Source organism: Haemaphysalis longicornis, unplaced genomic scaffold (genome assembly GCF_048455015.1).
Source record: "Haemaphysalis longicornis isolate Haplotype H1 unplaced genomic scaffold, Haemaphysalis longicornis Haplotype H1 scaffold_1, whole genome shotgun sequence".
Taxonomy (NCBI): domain Eukaryota; kingdom Metazoa; phylum Arthropoda; class Arachnida; order Ixodida; family Ixodidae; genus Haemaphysalis; species Haemaphysalis longicornis.
The window spans coordinates 191,226,552-191,254,401 of record NW_027526203.1 but is presented as its reverse complement, the minus strand read 5'-3'; the positions used below and the strand labels follow the sequence as shown (position 1 = coordinate 191,254,401).

At 45.9% G+C, this 27,850-nt stretch overlaps 1 protein-coding gene across 1 annotated transcript in view; it reads left to right on the top strand.

Annotated features, from left to right (window-relative positions):
* Nucleotides 1-27,850, top strand: part of LOC144140310 (bone morphogenetic protein 1-like) — an 892,396-nt gene that overhangs the window by 486,510 nt on the left and 378,036 nt on the right. Inside the window, exons 2-3 of the mRNA XM_077672292.1 lie at nt 6,886-7,003; nt 13,897-14,021. Of these exons, the coding sequence (XP_077528418.1) occupies nt 6,886-7,003; nt 13,897-14,021 (243 nt within the window). The remainder of the gene's footprint in view (nt 1-6,885; nt 7,004-13,896; nt 14,022-27,850) is intronic.

The following is a 27,850-nucleotide window of genomic DNA, read 5'->3' as shown; positions in this document are numbered from 1 at the left end:
ATTATGAACCAGCAAGCCCAGCATTTTACTCTCTTGAACTTTATTTAAGTATACGTTACTTTTTACCGCCGAGCTTTTTTCTCCATATGAGAGAAACGAGCCCAAGTAGGCACCTAAGAACAGCGTCAGTAGGCTTTTTTTAATGGTGTCGTTCCCCAAATGATTTTTCTTTAGCCAAACAGCCCGGAGTCGTCTGGCGTAACTCTCACTGTTGTAGCAATCCATGTCAAAAACGAACATGTTTTTTAGTGTTGTGCTGAGCGGAAAGTTAACTTAAATTTTGGTATGTCCATTTACATTAGAGCATTTTAATTGCACATAAGTGCAATTAAAATGTCCTAATATAATGGACAATAGAAGTGATTGTCGTATCCGTACCATTCGTTTGAAAAAAATTGCCTCGCAATGGGGATGTCGTCTATCTATCTGCCACAGGAACGGTATTAAAAACGCTTGACCCACTTCTGCCCCCAAGGCTCTGTATAGGTTTGCTGCTTTCCATACGAGTACAATGCAAAGTCTCTATGTTCAATGCGAGCAGTGGTGCCTAGAACACCAGCGTGCTTATAAAACTGCTGTGTGCCATAAAAAGACATCTATGAGAATTACCAATGCACTGTTATGATAATTGCTTGACACTTCGTCCGCAAACCTGTACTTAGCAGGCCCCATGCAGGTGTTCGTCTTGGCGCGCCAGGGCCTATGGGGAGTAGACGGCGGATTCGAGCGAAAAGAACGTTAGTGACACAGCCTCCATTAGTGACACAGCCTCCCCTCAGAACGTACCCCCTATTTTTTCTGTCATGTTTTGTAGACCAATTTACTTGCGAAATGTTCCCACAAAACTAATATAATACACTCATAAGTACGCATACACCACCTTTATCGTATATGCCTCGAAGTTGGCTTCCAGGGTGGGATGCATGCTCTGCACATGGCCTCTATTTCCCCAGCACTTGAATATTAAACATAAATTCGAATATTTTTACAGTCGCCGCACATGGGATTTCAATTACAGTTGAGCACATTACAGCTCTACGTTGAGGTAAACCAAATAAAAGCGTTGTCCTAAATTACTTTATTCAGACTATATAATGTGTGCATAATTTAAAACTCCTGATGGAGGCACGCGAAGTTTCTGGACTCAGCGGCATTTTTTAAAATAAGATCAGCACTGACCAGTACGCCGCTATGGCCGCATTCCAGAGTAGCTAAACGTACCGTGGGTTCTCTATCACGGCATGAATCCACGGATACGATGGGGACTCCGGTAATTCTGGCAGCTAACATAAGAGACACAAAGAGTACCCAAACCTTTAATGAGAAAACACAAACAAATAGGTGCTCAACAAAAAAAAAAGCAATACATCTTCTCTAAGGTATCAACGTTTAGGCCCCTATTCTCGACTGCACAAATTGCCGGCATTTCGCTCATGTTTTGTTGCGTAAGCACGACGTAAGCAATCAGTGACGTGCTGCACCTATAGCTATGACGACATGCAGTGTAATTTGACGAGTCACTCATAAAAATCGCTACCAAGGTATCAAATATTGTGCAAAAAAGATATAAAAACACTTGGCATGTACTATAAAAATTAAGACGGTAGCTGAGGCTGACAAGAAAAACACATTTCTGGAGGTCAAATTTGACGTCAACACCACAAGGCGATCGAGTAACGTTGATCCAAAAGCGAGCGAAGGGCGGATGTCGAGCTAAAGAACACCACACAATTTTTTTTACCGTATCTATTTATTTCTTTCAATCGCTTTTATTAACATAGCTGGGCTATCTGCTTCAATGCAAGCTTTGTTGCGTTATCGCCTTCCCTGCCACCACCGCCACCACGCCATCGTCTGCTGCTATGTTACAAGTTTATGGCGTGATCACAGAAAAAGACGGCCGCGACCATCGCTTCCATGACGCATAAGAGCAGCGAAGCGCTACGCCTGATAACCGCGGAGCGCACCGATGTCGCCGATTGACTCATTCGTCAAGCTCGACAGCAGTCAGCGCTGTAATGAGCCAAATAGTCACTTTTCTTTGTTATTTTTCTCTTGAGTTCGATCATGTGACCCAACAGCTTACTAGGACGAGTATGGACAAATGCCGTGCATTGGGTTCTCTTTGTCATGGAGAGGCTTGTACTGCCCTCTTATGTTGCGGTTACGCCAAACAAATAATTTTTATTTTATTGCCAAACATAAAAGCAAAATACTGCATGTTATTTGTATGTCCCATGATCGCTTACTTGGAAGCAGTTGAAACTATAATTTGTTTCGGTAGGAAACATGCTTTAAACAGCTCGCATGCGAAGCTGCGCCTGCTGCAAATTGCCGCACATTTCGCGGCGCCGTAAGCCGGGGCAATGTTTTGCCCTATTTTGCTTGTATTTTGCGACAAAAACAGCCGCCATTTTGAAGCTGTTACGTGGCATTACGTCACTTTTACGCAGACTAAAGTTGCCAATGCATGACTTAATCGTTCCCGCCAACTGTTTAAATTACGTCAAGCCTTCTCAGGCAATCACAGAGGGGGTGTGTATTACACGCAGTATTGTTGTTGAATAGCAAAGACATGCTTACGTTGTCATGTCCGCTGCATTTAGTCTGGTTTTTCATTGACGGCCAAGAATTTTGCCCCTTTAGTAATGAGAAATAAGGCAAACTTTAGAACTGGTGTCCGTAAACGACATGAAACGTCAAAATGACGACAGCACACACAACCGCTTTGTCAACCGGAAGCACGTGACCAAATTGAAAGCCAATCAGAAAAGACTTCCGGAAAATTGCCTGAATTGCCGGCAATTTGTGCAGTCGAGAATAGGGCCCTAGATAGGAAATAGGTAATACACAAACTGCACACATAGATTTTAAATGTAGAGCAGCTACCCGCATCCGACAAGTGTTTTCGTTACTCCGCCCTTTTCTGCCATATTCAGGTTACGCTCGCTACCATGGAGCTATTTTGCACCCCTGACTGCTTTTAGCAGACCAGCCCAGGTTTTCAACATCCGGTTTCTCCTACATTTCCGCATCTAGATATTTGAAACTTGTCTTATATCACGTGTACCACTGAACTCCATTATAAGAGAGAGCACTGTGCAGTACTGGCAATACTCTCGCATGCGTAGTGACTCTCAAAGCCCTTGCTGGGACAAAGGGCACGTTTTTGTGGTTACTGGCGCCTTCTACACCGCATAGTGGGTATCATTATTTCTCATCATGGTCATGTTCACGTTTTAGATTATGGGCCCTATAAACCCACGATTTCACAGTTTTCAGCTGCTTCAATTCGTCCAATTCATGTTTTCGCCCCCAAAAGGGCACTAACTACCATAAAAAATAGTCCAGGCGTGCTTGGGCCACCGATGGCCTTTCGTGACTAAAACGCAATAGTAATGCGAAAACATGCAAACTACTAATAGTCCGCTAGACAGCACTATTCCTAATGACACTGTGATAGACGAAAAAGAAATATGCCCACGTTTTTGGCAAACGTTTAGCACGAGTGTTTAATGTGTGACAACTGATTCGTTATCTGCCTCTGTCGGAGACAGATAACCGCCGAGTCACCGTGCTGTAGCTTCTCGGGGTTCTAAATTGGATAGCACACTGCAGGTCTGTACAGGAATCGATTCCGGAATAATCCTGTTCTTCGCTAGCTTGCCGTTGTTTTACTGCGCATGGAAACTTTGTTTGTACTCATGCAGTGAGCTATCCATTAGACCGACAGACTATGTTCCGAACAACGGATGCATACTGTAATAAAAGGCAAAATAATAGTCAATAAATCAATGAATCCATTTTTATTAAATCTTCAGAAACAGCCGGGGCCTTGGTTTTCTCTCACTGAGAGGTCCACAAAGAAAAGACGACGCTAAAATACAGCATCAATTGAGCAATCAACAATCAGCAAGAAAGAGTAAAGAATTAAAAAACTATCACAAAACCAAAGTTACATGATTCAGAAACAAAAAAAAACTTCGATTCATCACACAGCGACGTATCAAAGTGGTCATAGAAGTTGTAGAAATCATGTGAGCCGATAGACACTAGTGACCATGATTGAAGGAAAACACGGGGAATACCTAAAAAATATTCTAACAAGGGCAAGAGGGGTAAGGGGGCTAAGGTTGAGAGAATGATTGAATGACCGAAGGAGAACGAAAGGTGCTGTTCTTAGGGCACCCGCCCGGTGGAGGGGATCCCTAGTCCTGGATCCCCCATGGCTGCGAATGGGTGCGCGGGCCCTTTTTGCCCGGTCAAGCTGGAACGTAGGGTTCTTGCTGGTCAACCGCGCCGTGAGGGGTTGGGGATTGGTTGTAGGCCCGGTGTTCTCTGGCACTCCATCACCTGATGGTACAGGGTACTGGGCGCTGGCAGTAGTTGCGGGTGGCTTGATAGTCTGTTGGATAAATGACACGAAGAAGGACTCAGTGCGGATATTTGTTAGTTTGTAGTCGTCTTAATGTTGTTGCTTCATCCCTTTCTGTTGCTGGTCCGCCAAAATGTCCGTGTAGCGCAAGAGAGGTTGCGGGTTAGGTGGAAGAGGTGGTGACTGCCCCGTGAGAGAAACGGCCCGTTGTATATAAGCGTGGGCAGCGGCGTGAGCCTGCTCATTCCCCTCAGGGGATTCGTGTCATGGCACCCAAACTATATAAACTTAGGCAATTCTCGTTATTGTTAAAAGAAGACAAAGTGCCGTTTTAGAAATGCGACCTTGCAGATAATTTTTGCTAGCTGCCTGCGAGTCGGTGAGTATGGGGATCAGGTCTTGGGCAGTGGTGTTGGCGTGGGCTATCGCGGTTTCTTCTGCAGAATCAATTGCTGCGGTATTGACTGCGCAGGATGTGTTTTCTTGCCATTCACTACCCAGGTTACGTGGGCGGGATGGTGCGAATAAGGGGATGCGTCCACCTAGCAGGTACTTACGTCTTAAATCTGGCGGACATGGCGCGTGCTCGGGCAATTCTTTTGGACTTGTTGTAGTCTGGTGGCATGTTTCTTGTTATTGGGGTCGCTCGTATGTCTTGTCGGATCCTAAAAGACACGCTTGTTTTCTGATCTCCAATCGGTGGAGTCGTGTAACCCAATTGGTGAAAAGTAGCGCGCCCCGCCGCTGTTTTCTTCAAGCGCCCTAAGAGGTGTAGTGCGTTTTCTGTAATTCCTCCCAACTATTATGTACACCTAATTGTAACAATTTTGATATCGTCGTCTTTGAGGGCAGCCCGAGAGCAGTCTTGTAAGCTTGGCGAATAATTCTTTTTCGTTCGTTTTAAGGGCCAAGTATGGTGTTCCATAAGTTATATATAAGTACGGCTTCCATTATTTTGAGCGAGTCAGATTGTGTGATGCGTGACGATGCGTGACGCACTGAACTACGTGTAAGCTTGTAAACGTGTAAGTTGGGACGGGTTGCTCACTTATGAAAAAGTCCAGGTCTGGGACGGGCTTGTTTCGTTTCGGCGTACCAGCACTAAGTGTCTGAAGTGCCGATTTCTCCGGGGCACATTCATGATCTTGCTCTCGAAGGTATCTTTGCGCCTAGGTTGAGAGATTTTTGAAGTGGGACGAAGAAAATCAGCTCCAGAAAACACTCAGTTCACAAACAGAATAATGGGGGGAGTTATGCACATCAATTTTCTCGGAGTAGTGATTATGCATTCGTTAATGGCGAAGCATAAGGGCGATGTCGCTTGCAAGCGTTCTGCGTACAGTGGAAATGGGGCCTTTCCGGTACGTTTTGCCGGTCTCTAAGCTTATTTTCGTATTTTCCTGCCTGAAAACAGCTCATATCGCGTAAACTGGGCAGAGGCCAAGTTCCAACTCAAATAAAAGGAGCACACTGGACATATCCTCCCCTTTGAAAGCGACAACCATTCCATGGCCATGATTGGGCCCGGGCCCGTACACGGATAAAAATGTGCACTACTCAGCCGAATACTGCATATAGGCCTTTTCAACTTCTTCTCCCTGAAAGCAACTATTTTATCACTGGGCTGTGCTAGCGCATGTGGAGCACAGTCAAGATCATTCCAAGATGTTATCAGTGCTTATAGGACCCAGGATCCGCGCAGTGCTGTATTGGAAACTTACGTTGACGTGTCAGTGAAGGCCGCATACACACTCTGCGCGGCTTTTGAATTGTCACCTTGATTCAGTGCTGCTCTATTGTAGTCGTCAAAGATGGGCTTCCAGTCTTTATAAGAGACTGCCCCGGCTGCTGCACCCTTTGGGGCTGAAGCCTGTGCCGCGACCTGAGGCTTTCAATGTGGGGTAGTCAGTTAAGAGCTTTTCTCTTCTCTTGCTGGTATGTTTGTCTTAAACGTCTTATTGGAAACTACACCTAGCCGAATAACCGTTCGGTGCCCAATATATGATTGAGCTTTCTCGTTTTCTTCATATCTTTCTGATAAATATACAGACGCTCAGTTCTTACACTTTGAAAATCTCCAGTTGGTCTGCTTCACCCCAATACCTGAAGGCCCAATAGTTTTGTCTACAAGAGGAAGTTTAAATAATACTGCGGCCATAGATACGGTCTGTCTCAAAAATGGGACCTGCGCTGCAAGTGTCATTGAGACATTAGACCATGCGAAACAGCATTGTTGAATTGCTAGTGTCATTGGGCAACTTTGTGCTTTTGATCGCGATGATTGCTCATTCGAGTGTGGTAAAGCCTGCCCATGGGCATTTTTGAATGTTAAAATGCTTGGAAAAATGTTCAAAGGCCTGCTTATGCTTAATGCAATCACACACGAGCGTTTTCAACGAGTATAGAGCTTTTCAACGAGTATAGAGCATATACAAAAATTGCCTATGTCATACTTTACGTATCCTGTTTGCCCTATTTATGTTACGTACGCTCTATTTCCCCTGGTGCAGAGCTGGTGATGGGCGACATCGCCATGTCGCGGGAGGCGTACCGTCGGCGAAGCCGACAGGCGAAGCCGGAAGTCGGCTTCAACAACACGGACAGAAGCCCCAGGTTCCACAGCAAACGGTGAGAGTCAAAATTGAAACTTCACCTTGTTAGGGCTCGCTCAGCCCAGCTATTCCGTGAATCTAGTAGCTCTAACTCCACTGGTCGCTTGGGGAAAATCTTCTGCGTGAGTCTAGCGTTCCTACGCACCAAAGAAATGTACTGCAGGGTGAAAAAAATTGAGCGAATGGGGAGACCAAGAATGGAGCACAACTTACAAGCCTTGAACTTTTCAAAGATAAAAAGATATGATTTTTTGAAGAAAGTAACTTGGAATAATATAAAAATGGCTTTTTTTCAAGCCTTTCAAACTCAGAAAACTACTATACATTTAGTTACCGTTGTTCTTACATGTAACTTTGTGATATAGTTACAATGGAAACTATTTTTTTCTTACAATGCCTTAAGAGGGACACTGAAGTGATTTGTAAATATTGCCATATTACTAGGGAAAATTGTAGCCTGGAGTCTCTAGGTCATGTTTCGATCACTCTCACTGCGTTTACGCGACTTTATTCAGTAAAAAAACTATATTCGAACATACTGCCCTCCTCTCTGCATCCTCCTTGCCGTTTTCCTATGAAGTTTCGTATGACGTCAAAACAAGATGGTAGGCTTGACTGCACTTCTGTACGGCTCGCTGACCCTCCGACAGAATCAGTCGGCCCAGCGTTTAGTCATCCGGCGGCCGGCGGGTCGTGGCATTTCGTTGGCTCAGTTGAAACCAAGCTACAGCACGTTTGTGTCAGGAAGAATGTGCCCTTAGATTGTTAGTTTCAGATTGCCTCAAGCTATAATTCCAAGTCGCTCCACACAAGCGCACATGCGACGTTTCGCTGGCTGGTACGCTAATAGAAAAATCTAAGGCCAATTGAAGGTGGGAGCAGAGTCAGCCGAGTCAATATAGGTACTACGCAATTAAAATCAACTGAAACTTTTATCGTACAGCCTGCGCGAAGCACATTTTGCGCTGGGTGAACTAGGACCGCTTGTGGCCTGAATGTCCAACGACACGAAAGGTCCACTCGAGCCTGAATGTCCAACAAGACGAAAGATCCACCGAGTCTGAAGGTCGAATCGAGCATGAATGTCCAACGACACAAAAGATCTAACAAGACGGAAGGTTCAATCGAGCCTGAATGTCCCACTTAACGAAAGATCCACCGAGTCTGAAGGTCTAATCGAGCCTAAATGTCCAAAGAGATGAAAAATCTGCTGAGACGAAGGGTCCAACAATACTAAGGCCCCACTGTTTCATTGAAGGCACGCATTTCTTTTGAAGATTAAGCGAATAGCGATAGGTTCAAGTGTTTTGTGCCAAACTTTACACTGCGTTAATAAAATGAGCGTTGTGAGAGGGCAGGTAGTCGTGTGCAGGCCTCTTTTTTGCGTCAATATGAAGCGTTGCACATGAACGTGCCGTACGGGATTGTCTTCGTTAACCTCCTCAAAATAGTCACACCATAAAACAAGCAAAAAAGTGTTATTTTGAGTATGGAAATCTATAAGACGAATCTGTTTGTTCGCTGTACAGAGTATGCCACCGTATGATGGTAATGGCTTGTGAGACTGGCCCGGAAATCACACAATTTCGCCAATTACTCTTAAGCTAGACAAACTTCGGCAAAATTGATTTTTTTTTGGAACGTATGGGCTATCTTCTCGAGTTAGCTGGAGCACTCCTTAATGGTTGACTAGAATTAACGTGCGCACAAAGCCATCTGAACCGCTATGAGAATAAATAATTGCATTCAAGCAGCATCATCGGCTGGCGCTTTCTCTCTCTTGTTCGCTCCTTCGTTTCAAGTATAGCTGTCCCTTCTTCAATAGTTGTATGATACTCCATCCCAGAGTGATCTGAGAGCGATATCCGACAGCGGTATCAATTATCGCGATATCCATTACGAAAATATTAAGCATGTGTTAAAACAGGTATTTCGGAACAAAATATAGCCAGTATTTTGCTAACAGCCATGCCTGGTGAAGAGCTACGGATTAATTGAAGACGCCTCATGATCTGTAACGTGCGTTCAAATGTAGACACACTGATGCTTTTCGTCTCCTACGTTACCCTGCGTAGTCACCAACCGCAAGTGTCTGCTCAGTAGCGCAGTCAGTACCTTGCGTACTGAGCTGCCGGTGCGTTGCAGTAAATTAAACATAGAGGAAGATGGGCTTAGTAAATTAAACGTGATGTGGGAATGTGCGCAATTAAGCACTGTGGTGTTCTTGAACCGAAGAGGCCGGGTATTTCCCTATAACGTCACCGCTGTCGTCGTGTGGCGTATAATTTCAATGTTTTTCAATTGTTCGCATTGTTCTTCGGTTAAAAAAACGTCTTTCAGGGCTGGTATGGAGTTGAGTGGTTGACCATAGGCTGCCTCCATCGAATTGTACTGTTGCATTTGGCCTTCTTAACCCCTTTAAAAAAGAGACAGATAATGGCCTGAATAAAGCAAAATGAAAGATAATTATGAAGACGTGGCAGCAGGGGTTTCACTTAAATTCCGAGTATGTGTGCGCACAAGTGCTATTTTCTCTTAGTGTTCCGACTTCGCGTACAATTTCCTACTAATTTCTTTGTTACGCTCGTCCACTGAACACAAGCTAAACGTATCTGCCTTTTGAAAATACCGCTTTCCGATGCGTAAGTGCTAAATTTGGCGAGTAAGCTTTAAGGACGATTCTTTCTATGTTCTAAAGCTCATACCTCTCGATTACGCAGAAGAGTAAATTGATAGAATTGCTGCAAAAAAGTATTTACCGGCATTAGTGCAACAGGTGCATTATGCACAATCAAGAGCACCGAATGTACTTTTACCGAAGGTTGAAGAAGCTCTGAGCCTATATGGTCAAAATATTTGCCTTTTCAGCTTCCCGCGTGGTAAGAAGTCTAAAGTGGGAACAAATTCGAGACTAAATGGAAAATATCTGTTGTAGCTGTCCGTTTCCTTTCTTTTTTCTAGCGTGTATTTTAGGGCTAACGCTGGTCATCGCATTTTTCAGTTAAATGTATTAAGTTAAGCTGTGTGCAAAACTTCTGGAAAGATAAACTCAGATTGTTGGTGTACACCAGAAAGCATTTTTATGCCCACGGGAACCTTAGAAAGTATATTTTATGTCTTTTATATGTTTTGTTTAATTATTGTTTTAAAAGCTGTTCTCATGCAAACACTACATTTCAAGTTGACTCAATAAAAAGTGGTTGGTAGTGAAATAGGGTCGGCCGTAACACGTGCAATGAACCAAAACTAATGAGACACATTACTGAGATACCATGAGTGCGCCTTGGTGAGAAAGGGAGCCATATCAAAACTTGTGGCGCGATTTTACTTGTTGAGCATTGTTGCACACAACATAATGTGAGAAAAAAAAATTGCCAAGTTTTACTAAAACTCAGAATCACGCAGAAGTTATGAATGTTGGCATTTGAATCAATCGCCAAAAACATCAATTCTGAGAAAGTCAACAAGAAAGAATTCAAAGAAGCGCAGCACATCCACAAGATAAGCCTAAATTGCAGGTATCTCTGTTTTCGGTTTTGCTCTAGTCCACGGTGTAAGAATAGTTTAGGTGGTGACACTCGCCCCGGCGACGCGACCACATCTTGTTCGGCGCTCCGCCGCTTTTCGCAACCGCCGGTACATGGCGCTAGTGTATGGGGGCCCAGCCACGCTGCTGCAGAAGTTGCGGCTGCTTGCACGCTGTTTGCCCGAACGTGTAGGCTAAGCGCACATGATTTCACTGCAGCACACAGCCTTACTATCTTAAGGGTAAAAATTTCGCCGGTATACATTTAAATTTACCGGTCATTCTAAGCGCAGTAAACCCAAACGATGGGCCGGGGTAACATAACGGGTGTGCAACGTTAAGAGCAAGTCACCTGCCCTTATTTCCGGCGAGTTGTGTGTATCGCAAAACCTTCAAGGCCCTAAATCGCTAATGAAGTACGAACCCACGCAACGACTATTTGCGCTCTAAGTAAACGTATCTACGAGCGATTTAAATGTGTGCCGATATGTGGTTTACGAGATAAAGGTATACTATTGTACTCGTTCTTCCTGTACGATGCGGAATTGCCTTATCTATAGCCGGTCCTTTTTGCGATTTTCAAATAGCCGTTTTGACACAATGGAATCCCGCTTTCGCGCCGCGTGACCAGAGATCGCACAGCTTTTCGGTCGAGCAGCCAGTCTACGAGAAATCGCATGCTTTTTGACAGGACTTCATCGGTCCCACTAAAAAATCTTTTGCTTAAATATATTTTCTGCGCGTGTTGCTTGCCTTGTATTTACGTATTATTTAAGTTAACGTAAAACTCTACAGAATGCAAGTGGGTGCCAGTTTTGTTATTCTTGTTTCATCTGGGCCCCGAGTTTAAGATGGTCCAGTTACTATCTTTACCAACCTTGTCACATTTTCTGTGCTTGTACAGCTAAATTCTCTATTGTTATTGTCTCTCTTGTAACCGATGTCATGCAGCCTGGGGAGCCATAAATAATAAATAAAATAATTTACTGGATACAACTCATCTAGGATCGTGCCAGGAAGAGTAACTGCGGAATACAAAAAAGGCTAGTTATGGGATTGCGTGTGTATGTATGTATGTTTGCATGCGTGCGTATAGCCGTGTGTTTGTGACCATATATATATGCACACTTACATATTAGTGATTCGTACACATTCAAAACGCACAACATTTTGTTATACGCCTCCTACAATGGCAATAACACTTCCACTCAAAAAACAACTTTATTCAAAGCACTTGCAAAAAAATCACCGATAGGCCGTGAGGCATTTCGGGAAAAAAATGCAACAAGAAATATTTTCATTAAGCAAGAAGCTGTTTCAAATCCGCGCTTGGAAGATATGAAAACATTTGACTAAATTCACAAGTTTAGGCTTTACTCTTGCATCCTGACCTTGAATAATGTTTTACACATTGCTGACCTCTACTGCACTTTGCTTTTCTCACTTGCTATATGGCTACGACGAGCAGAGCTTTGCGAGCTTCTTCTCCTGTGACTGCTTCTTTAGAGCCCCGTTGACATGCTGACAATGGTGCCTCATTCGCATGCTTACGTAGTAATGCAGCAGCTGCGCGATCACTTCTTTCCCACTGCCGAGGAGATTCAGCGCACACAGCTCAGTTTAAAACATCACGCTTCTAAACGCGGACACAGCACGAAAGCACAACGTAGCACCAACTGCTGCAGTGAGCCAAGCCGCGCTCGCCGTTCGACTGGGCCCCTATACCGCAGCGCCCTCTACAATTGCGAAATCGGCGGCGCCGCGCGCTCCGAACACGATGTGGTCGCGCCGGTTGCCGAGGGGACGGCGGAGTGTCACCACCTAAACTATTCTTACACCGTGCTCTAGTCTGATTTATATCATGCTTCATTGAACTCGCTGAAGAATGACGCCTCTAGGTCAGTCTCGCAGTTCGACCTCCTTGTATTGCTTGTTGGCAAACTATCATTTGTTTGCCTATTGTTATATACTTACCATATTGTGGCTGTCAATAAGAACAGCTAGTAGACCGAGTAAGCCATCCAGGAAGCAATGAACTGCTTTTCTGACGCGCCGTCAAAGCCTCCGGAACTCTCACAACACATCCAAATTATTGCGCATCCGCATGGTCAGAAGTTTAGGATTCCAGTTGATAAATACTCTGGTGAGAAGTGTCTTGGGGCATTATTCCTTTTTTGTGCGTGACATTCTTTTTATAATAACCAGAAAAAAACTGCAAGCCAGGGATATTTGTGTTACGTGCAAAACGTGAGTACTGACACGATATTTCAAAGCTGAGATAACTATGTGAAAGGCTTCCTTTGTATATGAAGATATGTCCCACCAAGTTTCAGCAGTAGCGGTTCAATATAACCCATTGCCACTACGCAACTGCTGTTCTAGAACTGAAAAAGGCTTTTAATGACGTGAAGTCATTCCTTGCTCTTTTAACTAGAGAAACACGGATGAGTGGCTTGCAATGAATCTGTCGCCTTGTGCACAGTACTGCACGGCGTACACACACACACAGGTCGACCATCGTTGAACCCTCTTAAGTGGTCGACCACTCTCGACATGTCGTAGACACTCGAGTCATGGCCCGGGGGTTAAAAAGAAGGTCCCCTTCACCCCGAGTAGTGCGAGTGGCGCTGGCTACCACCTCCAAACGCAGGTAAGAAAAATACCTTAACATAAATACCCCAGAAAGTGGAGGGGAAATAGCCCCGCCAGTAGCGTAGTGGTCATCGCAGCAGACCGGTATTCTGGAGGTCATGGGTTCGGATCTCTCCCGGCGGGCATTTTTTCTACACCTTCTGTCTTTTTAAATTCCTTATCTGTTTCAATAACCTACCACATCCTCCCCTTTGCTTTCCGAGGTTTTCTTGACTGCCAACCCTTATTTCTGTCTATCTATAAAAAAAGAAAGCGGAGAAAAAATGTCCGCTTGGTTGTATCCCAACTCACGACCTCCAGAATACAGGTCTGCTGCGATGACCACTACGCTACCGGCGGGGCTATTTTCCCCTCCACTTTCTGGGGTATTTATGTTAAGGTGTTTTTTTTTTGTTTCCTGCGCTTGGGGGTGGAAGTGGTAAAGATTGGCAATCATTGGCAATCAATTCGCATGGTATTCGTTTTCGTGCCCACGGTAGATGTGGCATGGCATATTGACGTGGAAATTAGGCTACAAATTATGCTACCAACTAGGCTACTAACAGCCGCCATAACACCCGTGTCACGTGACACGAGCTTCAATTTTTTAGAAGTACTGTGTACCAACGCAGAATTTGGGGCGCAGGCCACAGCCGCACGTTCAGCGGGAGCGTTGGTCCGGGGCCATGGTAGTTTCTTACACAACATTCACAGATGTTACGCCTAATCTGTTCTGTCGGGCACCGATGCAGGCGGCGACACCGGCACCGGGAGCGCGCGGGCAAGAACCGCCGACGCGTCCGCGCCGCCACTGCGAGGCCCGAGAGGCTCTGGGACCACGCCGTCATCCCCTACGAGATTGAGTCCAACTTCAGCGGTGAGCCATCCTCTCTTCTCCCTCATTGATCCGCCATCGTGTTTCTGTCACGTACATTTCTCGGATGCAGAGGGCATACAAGTGAAACATTGTTACGACGAGAGACACTGAAAAGGCCAACATAATTATTCAGACCCTTCAGCATCGTACGTTAACGATAAATTCCTTGTAGCTACTTAGATGGCCCTTCGTAAGCCGTGCGCGCATAATTTAATTTGCAGATGGGACAAGTGGAAATAGTAGCAGCAGGATGCAACGTAACCGTACTGGAAATTTATGTTGGGGTGGGCGATTGATCGATTAATCGTATGATTAATCGAATAAAGCTTTATTCGCGATTAATTTTTAACTGATGAATCGGGTGAAGCCATGTGATAAAATATACTAAGAGTGCTTATACTGAAATTTGGTGCAAGCATGTCGGAATCGTGCTCGAGTTCAAGTAACCCGGCTTACGTCATAGCAGCGAAAAATACAAGTATGCTGAAACATGGTAGGGATACAAACAACCAGCAAATACGCAAAAAATGGCATTTTGCATGCGAACACAACAACGTTGAGGTTCAGTAAATGGGCAAATGATCATTCCAACCGATTTAGCACTGTGTAGTCTAACCGTAGCAGAAGTATACGATGTTCGATTAGTCGGGCTCCCGCCGTAACGTCGAGCGCTGTTGTTCGTCATTACAAAATTAATCTCAATGACGAACGCCTTTATAAGCAGCCCCACCGCATCAGCGACATTGAGTTGATCTGTTTACTTCATCTGAAATGTCCGGCTTCAGGCCTAGAAACATACTGATACCACTGATACCTACGAATCTTTTCAGACTTCCTTGTCTGCGGAGCAGTAGGAATTTGCTATCAGGGCCTGAAATTATCCCAACTTGACCACGCCGCCAACGTGGGAGTGAAAGCCTCCGTGAAACGCGAAATATTCTTTCAACAGCAGAGCTTTCTTCGGTACGTGCGGATTGTTAAGAGGAAATTCCGCTCAGCGAATCGGAGAAGGGGAAATGCTGGGCCAAGAAGTGCGAGGGAAAGTGGCGAGGAGCCCACGAGCAGGTGTCAGGAGTGCAAGCCCCCCTCCCCAACCCCCCATCCCCCCCCCCCCCCAAAAAAAAGGGGAAAAAAGAAAGAAGGAAAGAAAGAAACGCTTTTCATGGTAGGAATCGAACCTGGGTGCCTCGCATTATGAAATCAGCGTCCATCAGATTGCGCTATCATCTGATTTAGGGGCACAACATTTCCTTCGGATCCGTTGGGGGGGCATTGGCTTTGGACCTTGGCAATTTGGATTTCGACCTTGAGGAGGGCGGCTTGTGGACTTCGGTTTAACTCAGTTTGCACGGAGAAAGCTTCGCTTTTTAACCACATTTCTCTTATTAAGAGAGGGGCACATCTAAGAAAAACCAAGTTAAAGCTAGTGGAGACCACCAGGCCACCAGCTCTGCTGCTTCCCCAGTCTTCGCATCTCAATTGCGAGGGTGGCCGAATTTTTTTTTTGATAAACCACCGTAGCTGATTAATCGACCAGTTAATTGACTAAAGCCTGCCGATTAATCGGGTTAAAATGTTTAACCGACGCCTGATATGCGTATGCTTGCCGGGTGTGAGAGGAGCAGACATTATGCCTTTCTCCCCCCCCCTCTCTCCCGTGGTCCCTTGTCAGCGAATTGTGAACAACTTTTCTGGGGTCTGCTTAGTCACAATGCACATGGATGATCGCTTCGTCCCTAGTAGGAAATTTGCCGAATGAACGGCGCAACAGGACTCTTCGCTCAGATGTTACCTGTGCTGTGGCATTTAAAATGGTCACTCTTGCAGATTCCAGACGGATATTATGCTGAGCCTCCTCATCGGACTACGTTTACATTTTGACTACAGTGATTAGGACTTCAGGTGTGATGTGGTGTGGGAGACCCACGTTCTTTAAGAGCGCAAGTAGGCTGCATCGTTCCAGGTCATTAATCGCGTCGCAAGCGACCTTTTCTTGTCGCTTGGCTCGCTCGTTGCCTCACCGCTGCAGCACCGCGCGACTAGGGGAGGGTGGAACGGATGACTGTTTCGCCTGCGCTTGATCGCACAGCACCAGCTGGGCCATCCGTGCGTGCGGTTCAGCACAAGCGAACCACGAGACTAGGCGAGGGTTTACCGACTGCTCGCCTCTCGACTGCTTCGCCGGTGCTTGGTTCCTCAGTTTCGCCATCGATGGCGCGCCGCCTGGGCTGTTTACGCGTGCCCTTCAGCGCATGGAAAAGGGCGAATCCAAGCATCCAGTACGAATAGGTAGACTGCAGGCTACGAAATGTCAAGCAAAGGCAAGCATTCACCAAACACCGTGTGTATGGTCTTTGGTTTTGCTCGGGGTAACTAGGTTTAGAAGTGTTAAACCTGCCCCATTTTTAACAGTGTGCAGTAAAGGTTATTCGCTCTCCATGCACATAGCCCACAGGGCAGAAGGTGGGAAAAGAAACTGTTACCAGTCCCCTGTTTTCCAAAATTTTTGAGAGCAGTTGTGAGGGAAGCGTAGCAAAGATACGGCTGCGAATGATTGGCAAGCCAAGGCAAACTGGTATAGTCAGACAGTGACGGAAGATATAATTTAAGAGCAATGACGTCGAGGCTAATAATAATAGCAATAATAATAATAATAAACTGGGGAAGCTTGCACTAGGCTTGAATTATAGCGAAGCGGCAGGATTTCTTTTTACGTCAGCACCGAAGAACACATCCCCACGTATTAGTAGAAGTTTGAAATTGTTTAGTTACATGTTGTGTCGTCGCTTTACACTGTGCTAGTGGTAGTCATCGCCATATGCATCGATATCGTCGTCCTAATCATGCCAAGTATTACATGCGTGGTAGTTCTTGATGCCAGTAGGGGCGCATTGGCGGCGCGTGCGTGCACGACGCGTACGCGGCGTTCGTGCAGTCGTGTCGAGGTTCCGTGGAGCAGGTGTTGCTCCAGCTGTGGCGTTCTTGGTTGCAAGGTGACGTGAGGCGCTCCTCTAGGTTTTCGCCAGTTTTTTTTTTTTTTTTTTTGCTAAAGGCATTGCGCCAGCCAGGGACGATCGGCTGTCGCCTCGAGGCATGCGTTCATGGGCACGCTCGGCATCTTCTCGCTCCTCGAGGATTCAGCCAGTTCCTTCTTTTTTGCTAATGCCACTGCGCGAGCCGGGGACCATCGGAAGTCACCGCGAGGCACGCGCTAACGGGCACGCTCGGCATTTTCTCGCTCCTCGGGGTTTCTGTTTCTATAGAGTCAATAAAAAGTCAATTAAAACTCATCGTTTATAGACTGTGCTCGTTAAAAAGTCAACAAACTTTGTATTGCAAAACCTCAACCAACATTTTATTGCCCTCAAGACCTTGAGTTTTAATACACTTCATGTTGCGTTTTTATAGAGTGAACCAAATCTCCCATCTTAAAAACTGCGGCCAATATAAAATCAATGAACTTTTTATTGCAAAAATGCAACAGGAATTTTATTGCCTTCACTATATTGAGTTTTAACAAACTTTGTATTACCTTTCTATAAAGTCGTTTGAACTCCGAAAGTGTGGACTGTGGTCATTAGACAGGCAATAAACTTTTTATAACGAACACGCAACAAGAATCCTATTACCTTCATTATGTTGAGTTTCAATAGACTCTGTATTGCGTTTCAATAGCCCACCCACGGAGGTCTGATAGCTTATCGGTGCATATATGTGGGGTGCTATAGCGCCGCCTGCCCCGCCTCATCAACCGAGATCGCGTGATGGACGTCCCATCACTTCTACTTGGGAGCATTTGGGAGCGGTGGCGCCTGAGATGGCGGACATCACCGCCAGAGAGTTCGAGCCCCTACAAAGCTCCTCTGTTAAAACTTGCCAGAAAACCTGACTCACAGGCAACAGGATATTACGACTATACTCAATAAGAATTTTATAGAAAGATAATGGAGATAAATTTATTAAAAACTCATCAGACATTCTGTTCAGACCTAGCTCATATGCAACAGGTTGTGATGACTGGGCACAATAAGAATTTTGTAGAAATCTAACTGAGATAAATTTAATAGAAACCCGTCAGAAACTGTATTCAAAGCTGACTCAAACGCAACAGCTTGATACGACCATACTCAATAATAATTTTAAGAAAGCTAATCCAGGCAAATTTAATAAGAACTCACCAAAAATTCTATTCAAACTTTATTTACACGCAACACGATGTTACGACTATACTCAATAGGAATGTTATAAAAAATTAATTGCCATAAATTTAATAAAAATCCGTCAGAAACTGCATTCAAACCTGATTTCCACGGAACAGGCTGTTGCGACTGTACTCAGTAAGAATTGCATAGAAAACCTATTGAATATATTTTATAAAAACCCCATAAGAAACTCATAAGAAACTACGTTCAGAACCGATAAGGCCTACTGACTTGGCTCTATAGACTTTTAATTGAAACGCGGTGGCCAATTTGTAATGGAAACTCAATAGAAATATTCTATAGAATGTTGACAAAATGTTTATAGGATTCTTTTGAGCAGTATCTATAACAAGTTTATTAAATCTCGGTAAATATTTTTATGAGGGGAAGCGACTGCGCGTGCCGGGGATGGTCGGATGTCGCTGCGAGGCACGCGCTCACAGTCACCTCAGAATTTTCTCACCCGTCGGGGTTTTCGCCAGTTTTTTTGCGAAGACCACTGCGCGTGCCAGGGACGGTCGGCTGTCGCCGCGAGGCACGCGCTCACGGGCACACTCGGCATTTTCTCGCTCGTCCTGGTTTTTGCAAGTTTCTTTGCTCAAGCCACTGCGCGTGCCAGGGACGGACGGCGGTTGCCGCGAGGCACGCGCTCACGGGCACACTCGGCATTTTCTCGCTCCTTGGGGTTTTAGCCAGTTCTTTCCATTTCGCTAAAGCCACTGTGCGAGCCGGGAACGATCGGCGGTTGCCGCGAGGCACGGAATCACGGGCATGCTTGGCATTTTCTCGCTGCTCGGGGTTTCGCCAGTTTTTTTTTTTTTTTTGCTATAGCTGCTGCGCGTGCCGGGGATGGTCGGATGTCGCCGCGAGGAACTCGCTCACAGTCACCTGAGAATTTCCTCGCCCCTTGGGGGTTTCGCCAGTTTTTTTAAATGCAGAGCATTTCAGTAACTCACGATGTCACCTGCGTTGACGTCCGTAGTCGTGGTCCGCACCCCTCCCCCTACACTATATAAAAAATACTATCCGGCACCTGGTTTCGATCCCTCGACCCTGCGGGCGGAACGCAATGTACATGGTGCTCTACCCACTGCGCCACAAAGCCGACACAGAATGGGAGGCTACGAACGCGCCTTATATCCTTGACTCATTCAAACTGCGCCAAGAAGCTGCTGATACAACGCATTCACTACCACCAACTCCCCAAACACTAAACGTTAACGCAATACACCCACCCCCTATGCGACGCATTTACTCGAGTCCCGCTCGTGGGGAGATGGGCCCAATTTTCCTATAGCCACTGCGCGAGCCGGGGACGATCGGCTGTCGCCGAGAGGCACGCGCTCACGGGCACACTCGACATTTTCTAGCTCGTCCGGGTTTTTACGAGTTATTTTGCTAAAGCCACTGCGTGGTCCGGAGACGGTCGGCGGTTGCCGCGAGGCACGCGATCACGGGCACGCTCGGCATTTAATCGCTCCTCGGGGTTTTAGTCAGTTTTTTCTATTTTGTTAAAGCGGCCGCGCGTGCCTGGGATGGTCGGACATCGCCCCGAGGCACGCGGTCACAGTCACCTTATAATTTTCTCGCCCCTCGGGGTTTTTGCCAGTTTTTTTTTCTAAAGCCACTGCGCGAGCCGGGGATGATTGGATGTCACCGCGAGGCACGCGCTCACGGGTACGCTCGGCATTTTCTCGCTCCTCCGGGTTTTAGCCAGTTCTTTCTATTTTGCTAAAGCCACAGCGCGAGCCGGGAACGGTCGGCGGTTGCCGCGAGGCACGCGCTCACAGGCACGCTCAGCATTTTCTCGCTCCTCGGGGTTTCGCCAGTTTTTTTTTTCTTTTTTTTTTGCTAAAGCTACTGCGCGTGCCGGGGACGGTGAGCGGTCGCCGCGAGGGACGCGCTCACGAGGGGCCAGCAATTTCTTGGAACTTTTAACTCTTTACGCGCCAGACGTTGCGTCCAACTGCAACACCTCCGCTGTTTAAAATAATAATAACAGCAACAACCACAAGACACTCTTGTAGCGTAACCATGTGTTCTTGTATGGTATGTAAGACAAACACAATCCCTTAAAAATATTATGCTTGTAATATCCGTGTTGGAAAGAAATCCCGAATTATACACTGCGCAAAAGGACAAAATGTACAGTGGTGTAATAAAAAGAAGAGTATAACAGATGGGGGACGATCCGCTTTCTCATTCTTTTAAATAACTTCTGAACATCATTTACGCTCACATTATCTCACAAGAACCCTCAAGGGACCATCTTAAGGATGGATCCTGTTTTCAATTCAAGGAGATGGAACGGTCGAACGTTCTGTGTTTTTTTTTTTTTTTTTTGCGTCCGGACATCACATTTAATCAAGGGAACTCTTTATGCATATACTTCTAGTGTATTCTGCTCCTGACTCATCAAAATTCGCGCTTGACAGAGACGCGTCCAACAGCTACGAATAAAATAATGAACGAATGAAGTAATGAACTTACTCAATCGAACCTTGCGGGCATTATTAACCCGCCGAAGTACGGAACGACAGACCGAGTCTGCCTTGCTCTTTGTTCGTAATTAAAATTGATCGCACGCTCGCCATATATGCCTTGATGTTCTTTTCCGAATTCAGAAGCGTCTCGCTATTCATAAGCTTCCAGGAAAAGCCTGCGCGCCGCTGGCGTCGATTTCTTCTTTGGCTACACGCGGATTCCTCGACTTTTTCATCAGAGACAGCCTTTATAGACGGCGGTTTGAGAGGGGTCGTATGCGGGAGCTGCCCGCATCAGTGGCAAAATAAAGGATCCGAAAGATACGTCCTAGGGGAGACGAGTCGTTGTCCGACATTATATTTCGGGAGCCTTCCTTTCAGTCCCACACTGTACCGGCGTTGCAGCTTCTCAAGTGCGTGTGCCGAGATCATGCTCTTCCCCCCAGCAGGCTCAAGTGCGTGTACCATCGAGAGTCGCCATACTTCATGCCTCCCAATCCACGGCGTTCATTTGTCATCTCGGAGGAGGTATGACAGACGTGGTGTGCAGGAAGGCCAAAAGGGGATCGCGGAATGATACGGCGCTTGAATATCTTCTCTTCAGAGCTGGCACGGCCAAAGAGCATGCTCGAGAGGAGAATGCGACCGTGCATGTGGCACGGAACTGGGCTGACGCCCGGGATTCGGAGCAGGAAAATTATGGAAGAGCGGGGGACGAGAAATATTGCGGCAGCCCACTCTGTTCGCGAGCGATAAGCGGATGACGACGCCGTTGCCTCACATGGTCGTCTGCGCTTGGCGCAGCGGTGTCGGAGCAGACGACAAATGACGCGCAGACGAAAGTAGGTGATGCCGTCTCAGGGCGATGGCGCAAGCCGGGAGGTCGCTGGAAGACGTGTGCCGTTGACAGAAGCGGCTGCTGAAAGGGCGCACGGGGAGAGCCTTTCGAATGAACTACTGCGCGGGAAACGGCGGGGAAGGAAACGACACCGTTGTACACGCGTCTCTGGCTTAGATAGCGAAGTGAAGTGTCTGCAGGAGGGGACTGGGATGTCGTCAACGAGTGTCGCTTGCGGGAGTGAACACAAACAAAAACAAAAAGAAAACTTCGTCACTGGCCGAGTGTCACTAGCTCGTGGTCTTTGAGGTAATCTGATTATGCTCGCGCCTTCACCCCTGCTTCCTTTTCCTCAATTTATTTTGTGTAGCCGTTCGAGCACGATCGATCCTCTGGAGGTGGCGCAACAGGAGGTTTACCTTATACAACGTGTGTGCGCGGCCGTGTGTCCCTCGAGCTGTGTCCGCCGCCAGTATCGCGACGCACGCGCAGCCAAGCACAGATTGAAAAACGAAATGGTCTAGCAGTTTAGAAGTTTTGGGGGTTTGATTCTGAAGCAGGAGTCATAACGACTCGGCCAGAAGTTCTCGTTCAAAACAAGTTGTAATTTCGAGGTTTGAACTGAAGTTTCGTACCATGTTTTGAGGCCTAGAGTACGCGAGAAAAGTTCATTTCATTCTGTAGATTTCGCCGCACCTATAAATTAGAACACCAAAAATAATTATTTTGCTGCTGTAAAGTCATGCCCGCACACACATCACACGCTACGCATATCCTTAAGGGATAACGACGAAAAATGGCGATGTCACTCTGTCGTTCGGTCGGTCGTCCGGTCATTGGGGCGATACTCTGGGGATGTTTATAACACAATTTTTTATTCTTCATTTGTTATAATGAAAAACTAGAATAGGTATGCATGTATGTATGTATGTATGTATGTATGTATGTATGTATGTATGTATGTATGTATGTATGTATGTATGTATGTATGTATGTATGTATGTATGTGTGTGTGTGTGTGTGTGTGTGTATGTATGTATGTATGTATGTATGTATGTATATATGTACAAACAAAATGACGACCTATAATCTGACCTCGTGGTTTACATCGTATTTGAGCCATTATTCGTTTGTTTCGGCCTGACCAGGTACCGTTCTGCTCTGCCTCCCCTTCAAAGGGACACTGAAGTATTGTAAACACTGTAGGATTACTTGTGCGGACTAAAGTGGGGCGTCCGTAGGCAATGTGTGGACCACTCTGGGAGCGTTTAGGCGAATTTATTTAGTCGGAAAATCAATTTGCAGGACTGTCACCCTTTCTGCATCCACCTTTATTATTTCCTACAAAGTTTCCTATGACGCCCATTTTTTGTGTGTGTGTGCATTGGCTTCACTGCGTCGACTGCGCGGGCCGTCGGAAATCGACCGTGTAGTAACTGAGCCCGACAAAGTTTGTGCCGTGCAGAATGCGGGTCTGTTTTCCTAGGCTGTATTAAGTCTAGTAAAGTAAGTAAGTAAAAAGTAAAAAGCAAAAATAACTCCTTTCTTAGTAAGTAAAAATAACTCCACACTAGCCCACATGCCATGGTTCGCTGACTAGGTTTCACTGAAGGTGCAAGCTGCATGTGCGTTTGCGGCTGGGGCACTTGTACAAAATCTTAGGTGATTTAATGGCATGAGAAGAGTCAACGAGAATAATTTAAGTAATAACGAATTAAAATTATCCGAATCTTTTATCGTAACACGCAAAAACAAGATACGAGGAGCACTTGTTCGTAGGGTGAACTAGCGGTCTTCAGGGCGATTTCGTATTTGCGATCGCTTTCCCAGCCTGAAAGGACGCAGTCGCTGGGGGTCAGCAATTGGTGGGTTCACGGGGAAGCTTGCTTTTTTTTTTTTCGTGGTTGGCTTTTTTATTTACGTATGATCTATATACTGGGTTCACGACTTTGCGGCGCAACCTGCATTTCTCCACGAGCGAGTCGGCAGGCTGCCTTCTTTCACACCTTTTTTAACAGTATTAAAAAAAATCTGAGCCAATATGAGGCACAATCGGAAATTACCAAGATAATTTCTTAAGAAACACAATTAAATCAAATGAAACGTACTTTAAACTAGTAGTATAAGTGAGACAAAGTTATTTATGCCATCTAGTGGTCACCCCATTACCGGGAAAAAGCCGAAATAATCAAATTTTTAATGAATTTAAGGCACATTTCGGCACAATTGTTTCGTTCGCAGGATGAAAACGATATTATGGGAAGTTTGGTTGTCGTGCTAAATTTCTGGTACATCTTTAACCCTTTTTAGTCCTCTTTAAGGAGGAAAAGCTAATTTACTCAAAAAGAAATGGGCATGGGCAAAGCTTGATAATAAAGATTTATGCCGACGCAGATGCTCCGCGTTCGTACGTTGAAAACGACGTTTCCGGCTTTCCAGCCGTATAATTAGGTAGGCCAGCTCATAACAATGAACAAGAAACACGCAAGGTCAATTAATTACACCATGTAATGATTTGGGAAATCTGAACAGTTTAAACAAAGTGTCTTAGAGTCTAACTGAGAATGGCTTGGTTAAAAATTACAACACAAAGACTGAAATAAAAACGCATTACAATATGAATGAGACAACCGTGTCCAGAGGCTGCCCGTAACCGGCGGTCTCGACAGGAATACGGGTGCCGCGAGGAAGAGAAGACGATGAAGCTACTCAGGTAATTGGACGAGCACGGGGGCCATGGGTGAAATTTCGGAATAATATTTCAATAGTCAGTTCTGCGGAGTGCAAGGAACTGTGTTTCGAGAACGATTTGATGGTTATTGGTAAGGTTAGTGAATTCGGGAAGCCTCATCGTGCAATGAACGTGTTTCTGCGCATACCTTTCCTGAAAAGGCTGATGTGGCAACGTTGAAAGTATGCGGGACGTGCAAAGATTTGTTACTGCTTGGTGTTGTGCCGTGGTTCTGTATACGACAAATGGATCCGTGTATACCCACCAAGGTGCTCTACAGCTCCGCCGGTCTTCCACCTTCGCAGGTCGGAATGGCCTTAAATGTTTGCGCGGATATACCCTTCTCGGCTGAGATGCTCTTGCTTTTGGTATACTTCCCGCCACTCGGCCAAACCTTTGGAATGGGGCCATGAGCTATCGAAGGGATCTGTTTACGCGCAGCTTTTGTGCTAAAACACTTGTAAAAGTTTCGGTCTACGTTTCATCTGTATAGTGTTCCTCAGTAAGTTGGCTTTCCCTCTGAATTGACACGCTCAAAGGGGAGCATTCTTCTTTATGGGGAAGGGGATAGCCTCCTTACTGCAGAGGTTATAAAGTGTGGTAGCCTCCTAGCCTCCTTATTACAGCGGCCGCTGAATACACGTCGCTGACTGCAACTAGGTATACGAAAAAACGTTGCAGCTCTCTGGTAGTGCAGATGTCTAAGGTTTACAAGGCATGCTTTGGAACAGCACCAGTATCATTTTCCCGCATAGTTTCTGGTGTTATTTTGTAAGCTCCTTTGGACAAGGGACTTTGAGTAATTCTTAGCAAGCCTGCAAATAAAATATCATTAAAGGAAGTGGGTGGAGGCGCTGTGTGGCACAGCAACATAATATAAATTTGCATTAGCTTTTTCTTAACTGACGCGCGTTCCGGTTCTCCGGACGAGGGCTATTGTGCGCTATGTGCTACCGCTTTTGATGCTAGCGGCGGCGGTGTTTACCAGCAGGGCACACAACGAAAGCCACGGAACACAGTTGCCGCGCTTAGAAGACGCTGACAAAATTAAGGGTGGATAGGCCTTTCCACCCGATCCATCGAGTTCCCGTTTCACGTCCCCTAAAAGGGCACCACGGCTACGTACTTTCAGAAGCGTACCGCTCGGCCGTAACAAGGACGCGGGGGAGGGTGGGAGACTTTGCGCGGTAAACCTCCCTCCCATCCAACAATCCACTTTGCTTGCCTCATTCTGAAGCCCTTGAATCTCTCTCGTTCCAGTCATCACTAAAGTTCACGTTAAAGGACCCATGCAATGGTTTTACTTCAGGTACTTTTTCAGCCTGTACGTCCGTTCTTCGTGTCATCCAGAGATCGACGCAAAAAGAATGATCAAGATACGTGCAGAAATGAAAGGTATTTCAATTTTCAATTTACATATACAAGCAAATTCAAGGTTGCTCTCTCTCTCTCTCTCTCTCTCTCTCTCTCTCTCTCTCTCTCTCTCTCTCTCTCTCTCTCTCTCTCTCTCTCTCTCTCTCTCTCTCTCTCTCTCTCTCTCTCTCTCTCTCTCTCTCTCTCTCTCGAAAACCTTTTGTCGTTTTTCAGAAATTCTGGCCGTAATAACGCTTGTTCATCACCAACCGATCTTGCCGATGAGCCCAGTTATGCTAATACTACAAGGGATTAAGCTAGCTCCGTCGTTTAGCTCCTAAAAAGCTCTCCCACAGTCGCGATCTCCCCGATGCAGACCAAGGGATAGAATTGCAGTTGTCTTTGGTAACAGCTTTCCAACAGAAATAGCTTGGGTGAATTTGTCTTATGGCAACCGATTGCTGCAAGAGAAAAAAGGCATGCTTGTATTTCGGTGAACGGAACGCCGCTTCCTAGTGTGAAAGCACGTCCGCAAACGTCGAGACACTCGAGACGGACTCAAAACACGGAATCTGCCATCCGCTTTGCGATGCTCGCTGACTACGCCACTCCTGGCGACGACGCTGATATCCGCCGAGCATAGACATCGTCATATGAACGCAGACGCACGATTTGGCATGCATTTTAGCGAAACGCGCAGACGCCGGACTTCGGGCGATGCTGTCAAAGCATCGCAACTCTCTCTCTCTCTCTCTCTCTCTCTCTCTCTCTCTCTCTCTCTCTCTCTCTCTCTCTCTCTCCATATATATATATATATATATATATATATATATATATATATATATATATATATATATATATATAATAGTGTATTCTAGGCAGGCATTTACACCTCGAGCTTCGCGATCGCTGCGCCGCCTGCAGCAGCTCCTCGGGATAACCGCTGCGCCACTGATAGCGGCCTCATGCAGTGTTTTGGTTCTCTCTCGCTTCTTTTTGCCTTTACGAGCCCCAAACGACTTGTTATGGTGATGTCTGTAGGCTAATAATGTGTTTAGGGCACTTCAAAAAAACAACTGCGTCTTCGTAGAGTGCTCAAACGCCAACGACACGCGTCGGCGACGGGAGCAGCATATCACCACTGCCTCCTCCGAATACGACAGGCGCAAGTGAATTCTATTGTCGCATCGTGTAGATCTCGTATAGACCTGTATACAAAGTGAGATAATGGTTTCGTTTGGCAACGCGGAAAACGAATGCGGCTTTGTTTCGAATAAATACGTCGTAGACAAATATGATTCGAGGATGTGATTACCTATTAACTGACAATAACATGCCTTTTATAGGAACAGAGGCCACGCGAAGTCAAGTATTTTACAAGTTTGAGGCTCGTTAAATATATCTGCCCACTCCCGCATGATAGCAAGGACCAACGAGAGTTAATGAAACCCCGAAAAAATAAACGGCCTGCCAAGTCCGGAAGCAATATACTAGCTCGTACGGGAATGAAAAAAACCCAGTGCAGCTCAGAAATTCTTGAGACGTTCGTCTTAACTTAAGAAAGGTAGGACTTACTAGACCATCAAGATGCGAAATGCACTGATATTTTCCTAGACGTGGGGGGGGGGGGGGGGGCGAGTGGTGGGGGGTGCTTAACTATCTTTCTGTACAAATGCGAAGCGAAATCAAGGAATTACCGTTTTAGTAATCATACACACAGGCTGCGCATGCACTTTTATTTTGTTTTTTCGACTTTAACGAACAGCTGATCGCTCGGCGGACACATTTTTTGAAGTATAGAGTAAGTTGACAAGCGGTAAAAGGTGTCGGGAAGAGTGTGTTATCTGATAGGGCCCTCTGATTTCACTTTTGTGTTTGATTCTGCAGGCTCCCTGTGTCATATGACGATGTTTTGAAGAAGCGTTTAGTCGCGGACGCGCATATAAGCAGAGGATATATGTAGCAGATGATGAATGTTTGCAAACGTTCACCTTGTAACAAGACGACCCGGCAGTCAATTCTTTGTCGTGTGCTGACTGCCGCGTGTCATTTTGCATTATCCATAGTACTAATTCCGCAGAATGTCCGTGAAATTTATGCTACATTGGCTTGTTCAGGGTAGTGATCAGTATCTGAGATATGAAGCATAACTGGCATGCTGTCAGGTATTAGTGCTCCGCTATATTATGTAAGCACACGAAACCAATTTACATTGTAGTGTA